This window comes from Chelonoidis abingdonii, chromosome 1, assembly GCF_003597395.2.
Source record: "Chelonoidis abingdonii isolate Lonesome George chromosome 1, CheloAbing_2.0, whole genome shotgun sequence".
Classification (NCBI taxonomy): domain Eukaryota; kingdom Metazoa; phylum Chordata; order Testudines; family Testudinidae; genus Chelonoidis; species Chelonoidis abingdonii.
In genome coordinates, this window is record NC_133769.1 from 219,998,003 (window position 1) to 220,012,977 (window position 14,975).

General features: G+C 40.2%; 1 protein-coding gene across 9 annotated transcripts in view; it reads left to right on the plus strand.

The window, feature by feature from the left end:
• The window catches only part of LOC116825693 (dystrophin), a 1,328,444-nt gene that overhangs the window by 730,648 nt on the left and 582,821 nt on the right, over positions 1-14,975 (plus strand). For all 9 annotated transcript variants that reach the window (XM_075059803.1, XM_075059815.1, XM_075059808.1 and 6 more), the window contains one exon: positions 658-766. In XM_075059803.1, the coding sequence (XP_074915904.1) occupies positions 658-766 (109 nt within the window). The remainder of the gene's footprint in view (positions 1-657; positions 767-14,975) is intronic.

The following is a 14,975-nucleotide window of genomic DNA, read 5'->3' on the forward strand; positions in this document are numbered from 1 at the left end:
GTTAAAATGCCTCCAAGCACTATTCCAGGAGTGAGGAAGTTTATGCCCTCTTGCTTAGTTTTGGACTTAGTCACAACATTGTGCACACAGAACATTATCTTATGCTACTCTAAAACACTCATAAGACCCTTTAGTATATGTGTAATGTTCAGAACAAGTCATGGTGTCACATAGTATGAAGGTCTTATTGGCTTTTGTTTGGGATGACCTAAACAACTCGCTTGTGGCTTCATTAGCAAAATGATGGCCATCCCAAATTCCTGCTCATAAAACTTGATAAAACACACAAGTACCTATTACATACATGTAACAAACATGAAATTGGTCTATCCTCTTCAAGAAGGTTAAGGAGCTATTTTTCCTTTCTCACCCTTGTCCGGGTATGATAAGTTATTGTCCCTCCTATTAATACAACATAGTTCCTTCTTCTGAATTTGTGGTGTTGGGCAGCTCCACAATATGAAGAAAACTGTATACATGCAATGATAGAGATACTATACCTGAACATGAAAAATAAGCAAACATGCGGTAGGAAAAGACCTCTCACTCTTTTAAAGTAACAGCGCTGCAGACATCTCGTGTTCCTTCATGTAGCAAATGCTACCTCTTTTAACAAATATTTACCAAATGAATAATATGCATACTTTCCTGTTCTAGAGAAAATTAGAAGACTTGAGTGCTGACTGGACGGCAGTAAACCATTTAATTCAAGAACTAAAGGGAAAGCCAGCTTCAGGAGCACCAGGACTTATCCCTTCTGGTTTCCGTAAGTGCTTCAGTATTGATATGTTTTAAATGGGTTTACACATGTAGATAAAAAAGTAGAACTGTGTTGTGAAAATTCAGGCTGAGATTTTTAAAGCTGACCCGAAGGGATTTGGACACTAGCAGTGTGGTATAAAACAAGAGACATGCTGGTTCTGAGTTTGGTTCATTTTTCACAGTTTTGTTTTTATATTGTATAATATGTCCCAGCTGCTAAGTTAACAAAGCCTGGTTTACCATTGGCTTTTTAAAATATTACTCTTTACAAGCATTCTAGGAATTAGGGTGACTTTGGAAATTTCCATTTCATTGTCCTGGAAATGTTTTTAATGCTTTCAGTGTCATAGGCTGGTAAAGAGGATCGTGCAGTGATGGGAGGGATTCATGGTGCAGTCAGAAGTGTCTGACCCAAAAAGGAGGGTTCGGTAAAGTTCTTTTTGATCCAGTGAGGAAAAAACCGCGAGACCAGACAAGCTGGTAAACTTAAACAATAAGTGATCTTTATTGACTGGGATAAAACACAACTCGGGCTGGGGAGGAGCAGTTCTACCAACTAACAGAAACAAGCTATTTACATGCAGAAACACACCACTGAATACTTCATAGCCAACTAACAGCACTATGAGTATGAGAAAACTGTACACAATCCTAGGATAAACTATTTACATCTATTAACACCAAAAATCAATCTTTTGAAAGTAAACAAATACACCAATCAAATGAATTATGCGCGCACTTAACCAAACATTATTATTACAGACATTAAATTGAACTTAATAGCAGTTTTTCAATAACTCAGATTTGGTACCATATACACAGAACTTTATGACAGACAGCAGTACATATGGTGGTATACCAAATAAGGGAAAAAGCAAGGGAGAAGTTAGGCAAAGCACAGACAGTTAGCACAAACAGCACACGAGTACCATATTCCAGACGCAGCTGACCAGCAGAACAGGCACGAGAAGCATATCGGATCCGGGGACATAAATAAGCAATCCGTAGAAAAATCCGTAGAAAAATACCGTTGCTAAATAATAAATCCGTGGGTAGAACCCAAGAAATAATAATTACATGGGTAGAACCCAAGAAATCAAATAAGTGCATGGGCAGAACCCAAGAAATGAAATAAAACACACGTCACGAGCCGACTATAACCTGGGGAGACACCCAACCGAAGGGTTGATCAGGTCCTTCAGTCAGTTAACGGATACTCCCAACAGACCCTGGCTTGAGGCATGGTTTTATTCCAGGGACTGTTTTACACCTGGCGAGATTTGATTGGTCCCTAGCTCCCCCACCCTCCAGGTTCCGAGCTGTTGCCCCCTACGTGGGCAGATTTTGCACACGACACACTGGAAACTGCTAGAAGCTGCACACAGCACACTAGCACAGGTTTGCACACAACCCTAATCTGACCCTTTGAACTGCATTACCATTGGTCAGACTGGGCCCCTTTGCACAAGGCACTCAGGTGGTATGCACACGGTACTAACCTGACCCCTGGGTTGCTGGGCAGAAGAGCAGGAGACTGCACACGGCCCTAGCCTAACCTCTAGGTGACCAGGCAAAAAGAGCGGGAATTTGCACACTGCCCTTTAAGGTTGCACACAACACTACGGTGCTGCATACAGTACCAGTGTGATCCCAAGATGGCCGACAATTGGCCATACAGACGCCATCTTAGGTCGTACGGATGCCATCTTAGGCCAGAGGCCTTTGGGCTCCGACAAGAAGAAGGAAGATCTGAGTTGTTATCTACATGTTTTGTTTTTGTTTTATTTATTTTCTAAGTATTCTCTTTACACTGCCTTTTTTTGTGGATAATGTGTATCAAAAGCAGATAGTAGAGAAGCCCATTACCCCTAGCAGTAGCCATGATTCTTTAGCATATTAAAGCAGAAAAGCCTGATGTGCAGGAAAGTAAACAACTCCATCTTCTAAAGAGAACAAAAAACATGCGACTTGATTTTTCAGGATTGAACCTAGTAAGATCAAGAGACAGTCCTGGCTCCACCAGAACATGGTCATTGGTACGTCAGTTAAAACAATGCAGACATCTCTTTCATGACACTTAGAAACTTACTAATTCAGAATTGTCGCCTAGTTCAGTTAGGGCTCTGGTGAAAAACTTTCCAATTTCATTATAAGAAGTAAATACCACTAATGGTTTAAAAATGACTCTATGACACAAGGAAAGTGCCTTACATTGATTTTGTAGTGAGTTGTGAGGCAAGCCAGAGAATCTCATTTAATGACATCATAGAACTGCATATGTTGTCTAAACATTTTTTTTTTGCCATGCTGAGCCACGAAACTTGCTGTGTCAGGTTTTGCATTCAGCTGGTTTTATCAGATTCATTTATTTTGAGTTGTAAATTTGTTGTTACAACGGTAATGGAAAGAACAAGAAAAGAAAGAGATGTCACAGAAGTTCAGATCCCTACACTAACTCATTATCTTTAACCTCAGAATTGCAAAATTATGTATGTTCCTTACTTGCAGATGTATAATGTGAATTACCAGCACTTCTCAGTTTAAGGAGATGAAAACATAAATACATAAAATGAAGTTATTGGGGTTTGATAAAGGATTGAGCAAGAACTAAGACTGAGTTTCTTTCCAGTGCCAAGAGGACCTGTTTGAGATTATTTATTGTAATGCCACCATTTTAACTGTAATATCAGTTTTAGCTATCATTTGCCTATTTCATGTGAAAATGCAGGTGATGGGATTCAGTTAGCTGTTCATGCCATTTAACAGGTCCTTTGAAGTCACAAAGAAAACATGGGTGAAGCCCATCTTGGCAAAGACAGAAAATGACATATGTTCATAAAACTTCTTGTTCTGTACGTACTTCTGAAAATTTTTGAGAATAAAGCCATGTTTCTCATGTACTATATTATTCCAACTAATAAACTCTCTACGTTTCTATTTAAATCCAGTCCACAGTCTCAGTGGTTTGAGCCTTGGCCTGCTAAACCCAGGGTTCTGAGTTCAATCCTTGAGGAGGCCATTTAGGGAGCTGGGGTAAAAATCTGTCTGGGAATTGGTCCTGCTTTGAGCAGGGGGTTGGACTAGATGACCTTCTGAGGTCCCTTCCAACCCGAATATTCTATGATTCTAACGCCCTGCTTAGGAGGGCTCTAAGTTGATCAAGAACTGAACTGTACTTTTATCCAGCATAATGGTACAGCTACTCAGTAACTGCAGCCAGCTATTTTGGTTCCATCCTCACAGACTGCCTGCCTTCTCACCTCCTTTTACTTCTTAGTACTTCTCTTACTCTGTATCTAAGTTTATGAGGAAACTGTATTTTAAGACCATATTAAAATATGATTCTGAATAAATTGGGCAAAACTGTTAGAACCAGTGTTAAAACACCTTTCTTTAGATACTACCTGTGCTACAATTTTTACTGTGCTGGGCTCATCCACACTGGCTCTTTAAACAAAATTAGATTCCGATTTATCAAAACTCTGTTTAAACCCAATTTTCAAACACTGTACTCTTGCATGTATACTTGGGTAAACATACATCTTTTGAAGCTAGTGCCTGTCCTTATGATTTTCCTTTATATTGCATACTAATAATTAAAAAAAAATCTGCAAAATGTGTTGATAGTTCCATACAGTTTCAACTATAAAACACCAAGCATGATATCCTAGCCCTGGTGAGGTCAATGGGAGTTTGCTATTGAATTAGTGGGTACAGGATTTCACACTATATTTTCAGGTGAAAGAAAGAAAAACTTGCATATGAAAACTGACCTCCAGAGGGGGGAAAAAACCAAAGAATATATTCACTGTTGCACAGAGTGTTAACCACTACTGTACAAAGAGGCCTTAGTCACCCAGAAAACTAGATGAACTGTAAAAGTGGAGCCCAAAATTAAGGATGGCACTCCATTGTGGTTTGAAAAAGACTTTGTGAAGCAGTTGCAATACTTCTTGTTGATTATTATATACTGTAGAGACTTGTGTGACAGCCAGAATGTAATGCTGTTCGCATCTACATGTCAGATCAGAGAACAAAAAAAAAAAAAATAGCTGGCCTTGCTACATGTCAAGTGTCACTCTGTCTAGTCTGCTTACAGGGTTTTTGCCAGGGGGCCCTTAGTAAACATACCATCTTGTGTCTCTCTCCTTAAGAGATGATGTGGTGGGGGTAGGGAACAGGATAGAATTAGGTTTATAATTCTGTGGGTATGTGTGTAAGTGTTCCTTGGACACAGAGAAGGTACTACAAAGGTTGCTAATATCCCACTGGGCCAGTATACCTTCAGGCATAATGAATAGAAGACTACTTTTCCAGGTAGGAAAATGTACTTAGCTGTAGGGTATGTCAGACACCTCAGCTAAACTTGACTTCCCAGGGAAGATGATTCAAAAAGCAAATTGTGCCCACTATCCATTAATAGTTGGAACATGAAATTATATGAACATCATTAACCACACACCTCTGTGCCTTACATAGCCAGTAGTATGAAAAATACTATAAACAGAGAGGGAAAATGCAGTGGTTGTGTAATGTGCTAATGCACCATGGAGACAAATTTCAATATCTTTAAACACATTAATACATCATCATAAAAATTTTACATAGTATCTTTATACATGTTAATACATTCATTCAAAAGTGCTACATGTGTATAATTGTAGATACTACACTTGATCTGAGCTCACAGAGAGCCGAGAAGCGATGTATAAGGTAAGGTGTGTGTTTGGTAGCATGTTACACTGAGGTTTGTAACACAATTTCAGTGTCCTGTTTTCTTGCACTCATAGCTTTCATCCTTGTTAGATAATATTTTCCATGATTCATTCATATCCAGTGTGGATTTATTTTAGTAAGTTTGTTCAAAATTCCTTTGATCACATTTTTGTTAAGTAAGGACATCTGAAATTACAATTCCTTAAAACATTTTTTTAAAATCACGCTTTGTCCGAGCTACAGCAAATTTTTAAAGGCAATGGAACATTGAAAACATAAATATCACACTTCTGTCTGAAAATGTTTTGACTGATATTTTTACAAGTCATGCCTATAATTACTGTAATTAAAATTATTTTCCCTTTTAATGTAGTTGGCTTAATTCATGCATTTGACACTTTGTATGCAGTTAGTTTCACTTTTCCACTGAATATTTAGTCAAGCAGTTTGTTTCTTTGGGGTTTTTAACAGGAAAAAAGCAAGCAAGAAAAAATAAAAATGTGATTTTTAAAACCACAAATCAGTAGCAGGAGTACGTAGGATCAGATATAATACTGAAATTACTTTTAACTCATTATTTTAAAATTAACTAGGTTTTGAGTTGGTGTCCCTTTAAAATTTTACATGTTAACAGCTCTTAATTAAGATCATTGCTTTTGATCAGTTGCACACATACAAAATGGGAAATGACTGTCTAGGAAGGAATTCTGCAGAAAGAGGTCTGGGGGTCATACCGGATCAAAAGATAACTATGAGTCAACAGTGTAACACATTAAAAAAACCCACAAACATCATTCTGGGATATATTAGTGTTAGTGTTGTAAGCAAGACATGGGAAGTAATTCTTCTGCTCTACTTGCACTGATTAGGCCTCAACTGGAGTATTGTGTCCAGCTCTGGGTGCCACATTTCAGAAAGATATGGACAAACAGCAGAAAGTCCAGAGAAAAGCAACAAAAATGATTAAAGGTCTCGAAAACCTGAATCATGAAGGAAGATTGAAAACACTGTGCGTGTTTAGTCTGGAGAAGAGAAGACTGAGAGGGGACATAACAGTTTTCAAGTATACTAAAGGTTGTTACAAGAGGGAGGGTGAATTGATCTTGTTAACCTCTAAGGATAGAACAAAAAGCAATGGGCTTAAATTTTGATTTCAATTTAAATGAGCAGTTTTGGTTGGACTTTAGGAAAAACTTCCTGTCAGGATGGTTAAGTACTGGAATAACTTGCCTAGGGAGGTTGTAGAATCTCCATCATTGGAGATTTTTAAGAACAGGTTAGACAAACACCTGTCAGAAATGGTCTAGAGATAATACTTTGTCCTGCCATGAGTGCAGGGGACTGGACTAGATGACCTCTCAAGGTCCCCTCCAGTCCTAAGATTCTATAATAGGTTTGAAAAAAGAGGTTTTCATTTGAAAAACAAAAACCTTAGGCTTATCTTAAAAGTATGCAGTACAATACAAAATGTAATGGGGACTAGAAGTGTACAGTTGGGAAAAAAAACACTACAACACGCATGTGCGGTTTAGGAAGTATTAACATTTAACGCAAGTGTTTGATGTGATGTTGTAGCTGTGTTGGTGCCAGGATATTAGAGAGGTAAGGTAGGTGGGGTAACATCTTTTATTGGCCTGACTTCTGTTTGTGAAAGACACATGCCCTTGAACCACACAATGCTCTTCTTGAGGTCTGGAAAAGATACTCAGAGGATCACAGCCAAATACAAGATGGAACAGATTGTTTAGCATAAAGTAGTTACCACGTATTGTAAGAGACCAGTCAAGGTGAAGTGGCCAGTTAACACCTCTGCAGTCATAGGACAAAAAGGGTGTGTTAATGGTTACAGATGGTTGTAATAAACCATAAATCCAGTGTTTTTATTAAGACCGTGATATTTAGTATCTAGTGTAGATATGAATTTAAGCTCCCAGGTGTTAACTGGCCACTTGTCTCTTGAATGTGTGCAGGGTTTTGTTTTTGTGTTTTTGGTTTTTTTTTGAGAATGAGGACTCAGAGTTCAAATATGGAGTGATCGTTTTATGAAAAATGTTTGCGCACAGATGATGTGATATTGTGTGAGCTCATTTGAGAGCATAGTGATTGTCTTGTTTTACATGCATAGTTGTTGTTGGAGGCATTTAGTGCACTGGATGAGGTACACCCAATGCGATATTTGGTACAGTTAAAAGTATGTGAAATCTACAGATATATTGTACAGGTCTTAATAGAATTGTTGTACATGTATCCTCAAACATGTGGACTCATTGGCAGGTTCTTTTTTTCTTGTTTTTAGTCCTTTCTTTCTTTTTTTGAATACAGAAAACTAAATGGAAAAAATGAATAAACTGATGGAACATTAAGATTAAATAGCTGATATAATAATGTTTAAAGAATGCAAAGTTAGGGTTCCTGCATCACAAATATAGCTGTTCTGTGTGTGTACAGCATTTAGCACAATGGGGTCCTGGTCCGTGACTAGGGCTTTTAGTTGTTACAGTCATACAAATTAACAATAATTATAATAATACATTGCCTGTACATCAACTTTTCTGTTCATTTTTATTTTTCTTGTTATATAGTTGACTAATTTACTATTCAGTATGGATTGTCTCCAGGAACAACAGAAAAATACAAAATTAAAAAAAAATTCAGCGTTATCAAGATACACAATATTAGAAATTAGTTTTCCCTGTAGTGGTGTTTCATGGCAGTTGCCCTCTGAAACAGTCACTGTGTGTATAGTATCAGAGGGGTAGCCGTGTTAGTCTGGATCTGTAAAAGCAGCAAAGAATCCTGTGGCACCTTACAGACTAACAGACGTTTTGGAGCTTGAGCTTTCGTGGGTGAATACCCACTTCGTCAGATGCATCTGACGAAGTGGGTATTCACCCACGCAAGCTCATGCTCCAAAACGTCTGTTAGTCTGTAAGGTGCCATAGGATTCTTTGCTACTGTGTGTATAGTATACACTGTGATTGTGCAAACATTTACTGCACTCTGAAGGGGTGTACTACACCTTTAAGGGACAGTCTGGCACTTGCAGCCAAAACAGCCCTGGGTGAAAGTAAGAAGCCCTGCACCACGCTAAGGCTGGGTTATACAAACAGAAAAAGGAAATTGAGGAGGGGAGACCATATGCCATTTTGCCTTCTACAGGTTGCAGGCCCCAGAGACGTTTTTCTAACAGTTTGTTTGCTCTGATTCAAGGCTCTGTGATATGTGCCTTATAAACTGAGTGAAGTGGCTCTGTCTCTGACCTGGCACCTCAAGGAAAAGGAGGAAGCCTGCCCACTGGACAGGGCCAGTTTGCAGGTCTTCTTAGTGGGGACGTATTTGCCTGTTAGTTTGATGTTGGCCTCCCCCTATCTGGATCCTATACATGTACATATGAAGACATCCATTAATGTAATTTGAAATCAAGTTTCTCAGAGTAATGTGAAATTCTCAATATTCTAAACCTTGTATATTTTCTTGTATGTGTGACAGATATGACAATCTTCTGGACAAACCTATTGAATTAAATTAAACCGTATTGGATTAGGTTTAAGTATTTTAGGAGTTCATTATATTAAAAAAGCAAATGTTTATGTACTACTGAGAGACTGTATATATTTCCAGCCCTCCAGGAACTAAGAACAGTGGGGGATGATTAAGCAAATTCACTTTGGTTGTAACAGGTCCGGAGAGCTACCACAACTTGAAGAAAGGCTCATCTATACTGGTTCAAACTAGATTCTCCAGGAACCAACAGACAAAAAAAGGATGTTTGGTTAAATACCTGAGTTAAAACTGACTTTAGGGCCTCCTTTCTGATCCAGGACCTGTAGTGCAAGAAGAAAGGATTGGGTCTTTGGCCCACTCAGGTCCCATAAGACTTAGTTGCTGGTTCTGAGCTGAAGCTGTTATGAACCTGTGACCACAGTGAAAACCCCTGCGGGTTTGAAGGACTAATCACCAAACAATGATTGGGTGATCTCTGGTAAGCTGATTACCCTATGTGTAGGTTCTTTTATTGTTTTTGATATATTTAATATATCTTCTTTGTACTGCTTCCGTCTTAAGAATAAATGTATCTACTGTGTTGTAACTTAACTGTGGCAATTACACTGTGTACCTTCTCTGAGGAGAGAAATGAAGCGGGCCTGCTTAGGCAGCCTGTGTTCTGGGGAATAACACAGTGCAGTGAGGGGACTGTGCAGCCTGGAAATACCCTGGTCAGGAGAGGAAGAGAGACAGGACTTCACCCAGAGCAGGTGACAGCTTTGGAGCCTAGAGAGGGTGTCCTTGCTGGACCATGGAAGGAGAATACAGGCATAATTGCCCTGAACTATGACAGTATACATTTCCTGAATTAAATTAATGTATCAGAAGATACATTTAAGTAGCAAGATATACGTCCAATATAGGAATAAAATATTCAATATATATGCGTATGGGTGATAGGAGTATGCTCATTAACTTCCAAAAATGTACATCTTGCTGAGACTGAGCATAGGAAAAAATATTCCCAAAGAGGAATTTCCCAGAAGTTTAGGAGCATATAAATTCATGGGATCATAATGAAAGACTTAACATAATCTTATGTATAGAGTGCCCTACGAGACTCCCACTATAACAAAAATACATCACATACAACATATGGATGGAATGTGGTACAGTAACTCCTCACTTAACAGTGTAGTTATGTTCCTCCAAAAGGCAACTTTAAGTGAAACAGTGTTAAACGAATCCAATTGACCCATAAGATTTAATGTAAATGCAGAGGGTTAAGTTCTAAAGCAATTTTTGTGGGCAGACAAAATGTGTTATATACTGTACAGTACTGTGCTGTGGTTGGGAAGTGCCCCTGGCTTACCCCACACAGGCACAGCCCGCTGCAGGCAAGGACGCTAGGAAGCACCTTTGCAGCAGTAGCCGCAGCTTCCCCAGAGAACAGGTTCAGATTTTGCTGGGAATACTCCAGGCCCACCTCTTCCTGTCCCTGGGCCACTCCAAGCCCACCTCTTCCCACCACCACTCCACCTCCTTTCTGGAGCACGCCCCATCCCTCCTCTCACAAAGTTCTAAGCGCCTCCAAACAGCTGTTTGGCGGCGCTTAGGACTTTCTGGGAGGGATGGGGAGGAGCGGAGATGCAGGACTTCCCTGCTCCTGCCCCTGCCCCTCCCTCCCAGAAAATCCTAAACATGAAGCGCTGGGAGGGAGGTGGAGGAATGGGGAAGCCTCGCGTCTCCACTCCTCCGTCTCCCTCTCGGAAAATCCTAAATGCTGCCAAACAGCTGTTTGGCTGCGTTTAGGACTTTCTGGGAGGGAAGGTCAGAGCGGGAAAGCACTGTATGTCTGCTCCTCTCTCTCCCTCCCAGAAAGTCCTAAGCGCCTCCAATAGTTGTTCAATGGCGCTTAGGATTTTCTGGGAGGGAGTGGGAGGAGTGGAGATGTGGGGCTTCCCTGCTTCTCCCCCACCCTCCCAGCACTTCGCGCTTAGGACTTTCTGGGAGGGAGGGGCAGGAGCAGGGAAGCACTGCGTCTCCTCTCCTCCTCCTCCCTCCCAGAAAGTCCTAAGTGCTGCCAAACAGCTGTCTGGCGGTGGGGCAAGCACTGGGAGGTAGGGGGAGGATATAGAGAAGCAGAACTTGTGCAATGCTCCCTTGTAAAGTCGCTGCTCTTCCACAGAATCTTACAAGCAGGCAGCCAAACGACATTATAAGGGATCATTGCACAACTTTAAACGAGCGTGTTCCCTAATTGAGCAGGGACATAACGTTGAAACAGGGACAAGGTTAAATGAGGAGTTACTGTAGTTATTTAATGTTGTGCAGCTAGACTGTACAAGAGTTCAGCAGGTGTGGATAGGAAGTTATGTCTACGGGGTCCATCTAATATGACAAGTTCTCAGGATCTTAGTTTTACATCTTGTTCACAAGACAAAAATCACCTCTAACATGTATTTCCTCTGAACAGTATTTAGGGCATTGGTAAATTTGCAAGAAAGAGAATTCTACCTCTAGAATCACCAGCACCACATTCTGAAGCATCTTGTTTTCCTTGGATATCTCCCATTCCAAATAATGACAGTCTGATGCTGCTTAATTGGTGATATCTGAGAAAATCACAGCCCAAAGAGAAGCAGCTATCTTATTATTCCATCTGATGGTTTCCTTTTTGTTTAAGATATTTTTGTTTAAATCTTTGCCCCTTTTTGTTGCATGTGCCACGTTTAACAAATAGTGGTATGGCACAAAACTGAATCTCTTACCTTTTGATTGGAGATTTTTCAAGGTCAGGACCCAGCTTCATGAGAAGTCTTATTTTTCAATACAGCTGACATCAGACACAAGCTGAAAGACAAACTTGTCCAATAAAGCTTTCAGATTCAATTTATTCTCTGCATATAGCTTGAGGAATCTCTGGAGGTCATTCACAGCATGTGCTGCAACACCAACAGGGAGAAGTAATGAAAAGAGCCTGGATAAAAAGCTGACACTATGTCTTCAAACTGCACGAATAAAAACATAATAAGGAAGTTTTTAGACTAAATCTCTGATTCTCAAAATTTCTAGCTTGATCTCTGATTCTATAGAATGCTTTAATGCATGGATTTCTTTCTGTGTAATCTAAGAGAATAAACATTACATACACACACGTTTCAATAACAAAAGTTTGATTTAGATGAACAAAAAGAAGGCTTCCACTTTATATTTAAGCCAGCCTGTTATGAGGTCTCAGTATACTGAGAATACATTTTCTGTAATACACAGACATGACTATGTAGTTGACAAATGGAGTGTTGTCTGTTACTAGATTTTTCAGAATCTAGTTGCTTAAGTCAAACTCTTAAACGTTACTTGACAGGGCTTTTATTGTAATATATTTATATGAATTATAAAAAGTAAAATCAAAAGTAAGCTACCTCACACATTTGCAGTTAATAGAGTGTTGGACACATAGATCTTTTTTTTTTTTTTTTTTTTGGCCTGTTAACAGGTGGCTTTGAACATAAGCATCAGGGTAGACGAAACAAGTGAGAGCAATGGTAGCAACACTCTTTCACAGGCCAGTATTGTATTTACCTAATCTGTGTCTGGACTCATGTCTGGTTTTTTTGGTCTCAATAAAATGGGCGTTGCAGCTTTTTTTCTTGTATTTAATTTCTCTTTTAGGTTGGGGAGAGCAAGAGAATGTGCAAGGCTCATTTTGATAATCCATAGACTTGATCAGAATATCAGTGAAACTCCATTTGCCTTTATGCATAATTTCAGACTTGCTTATTCCTGGTCCAAAAAGCAAGTTTAAATGATATACCTGATTCACGTGGAGAAACTTCCAGTCCAGAAAGGCTGTGTTTGTTTTCATCCAAAAAAACCAGAAAGTTAAATTGAAAACTTGTTATAGGATCTGAGCTGTTTTTCTTCTTGATGTAAGTGAAACCATTTCCAGGAAATGTGACAATGACTACATTTTGTAATTCTAGAAGATCGGTAGGATCACAGACTCTGACTTCAGGCATGTGTTATTACATCCTCAGAGACAAGGGGCTTTTCTTAGAGTCCAAACCATCAGAAGCACATTTCTTCAAAGATGCAGTTAATACTGCTCACTAATTAACTCTGACTCCCATCCAAAATCTAAGAATTGTAACCCATCTGCCAGGTGAAGCCAGCAGCAACCAGGGCTGGGTTCAATATCTAGGGGTTCCTTTCCATCGATACAACACAGAACCAGCTCAAGTCCCCATCCACTAACCTTGGAAAATTACACACCACGCCTGGGCACCTCTGAGAGGCAATACTTCCCCACTCACAAGCACAGTCTGATTGTAGAAAAGAAACTTTCAATAAAAAGAGGGAAGTAACAGCATTAATTTTGGAATGCACCATAAATAGTTTTCATAATCATCAACGGTGAGCAAAAGACCTCCAAGTAAGTTGGGCAGTGTCCTTTTCTGCTCAGGTTCTTAAGTCCAGCAACCCAAAAGTCCCTTTAACGTGCCTGTCCCTTCTCTGCACCCCACGCACAGTTGCTGTCCTTGGTCAGTGCAAACCCAGTGCTCAAAGGTGCATCTGCAGAGTTCATTTCTCACTGTGAGTGGAGGTAAGGAGTTACCTTACGCTGCTATTCAGGCTCTCATCTATCTTCCCTTTCCACCAGCCACTCTGCTGGCCACTCACTACCTCTCTGTCAGATGCCCTGGTGGCCGCTCGCTGTGCCTCTCCACCAGCTGCCCTGTTGGCTACTCACTACATCTCTCTGCCAGCCACCCTGCTGGCCACTTGCTCTGCTCACCATCTCACCAGCCACTCATTTACCAGCTGACTGTCAGTCACCTTCTGCTAACATCTGCCTCTCTGCTGTGACCTATGCGCATCAGTCCCTTAGTGATTTGCAGCTCTTTGCAGGCTGGGCAGAAACACTGGCCAGTCTCAAGTGATTCCAGCTCTGACTGACCATTTAAAATAACAAAAGAGGCTCCTAATGAAGCCTATTTAACTCTCTCTTTGAACAGTAGGGAGGAACAGGTCAAACCAGTCTGGGGACTCCTAGGGAGAGTCAACACACCTCCTACCTGAGACATCTGTCCCCACCCCTCTTACTTTCACAGGGCTCTGGCATTCGAGCCCCTTGCTTAACAAGGTCCTTGCAACTGAAGGTGACCCCCTAATTTGGGACAGGTTAAGCACAGTCATGCTTCCCTGTACTCCTACATAATGCAGCCTGCTAATGGAAGAGGAGGGACCATCATGCAAACCATCCTGGATGAAGATCTTAAGATCTCAGTCACTGCTGGGCTTCTGCTGGTGAAGAGGGAAAATACAAAACATCTTCATTTCTCAGATTGCAGAAGACAAGGCTGCTACTCAGCCAGTAAACTTTCCTATGATAGCTATTCTAGGATGTTATACTGCTGCCCATCACTGTAGTATCTGAACATATTATTCCTCCCTTCAGTCAACGAGTGGTCAAGAGGAGAACAGGCAGTAAGTGGAGAAAGGGAGCTAGTTGATTGAATTTTCTACAATAGATCTTCATCATTTTGAGATAGGGAAGAAAGCAGATATCTGAGGAAAACTTGTTGTATAAGATTAAAGTAAACCAACTGTAATCATGAGTATTTTAGCTGAACTTTTGAAAACAGAACACATTATGTATCATTTTCATGAAGAGTGTGTGAAAACGAATGGTTGGCAAAAGTGTCGTGAAGAAAAATATTTTGATAACATTGTCACTGATGAAGAAATCAAGAGGGGAAGATATTTACAGTCAGTCAAAGAAACACATTGTCAACAAGAAAGCAATGTTGCTGAAAATAGCTTATGTAACAACAGAACCTTCAACCTTTTCTTGTAAAAGCAGCAGAGAATCCTGTGGCACCTTATAGACTAACAGACGTTTTGGAGCGTGAGCTTTCGTGGGTGAATACCCACTTCGTCAGACGCAGGTAGTGGAAATTTCCAGGGGCAGGTATATATATGCTAGCAAGCAAGCTAGAGATAACGAG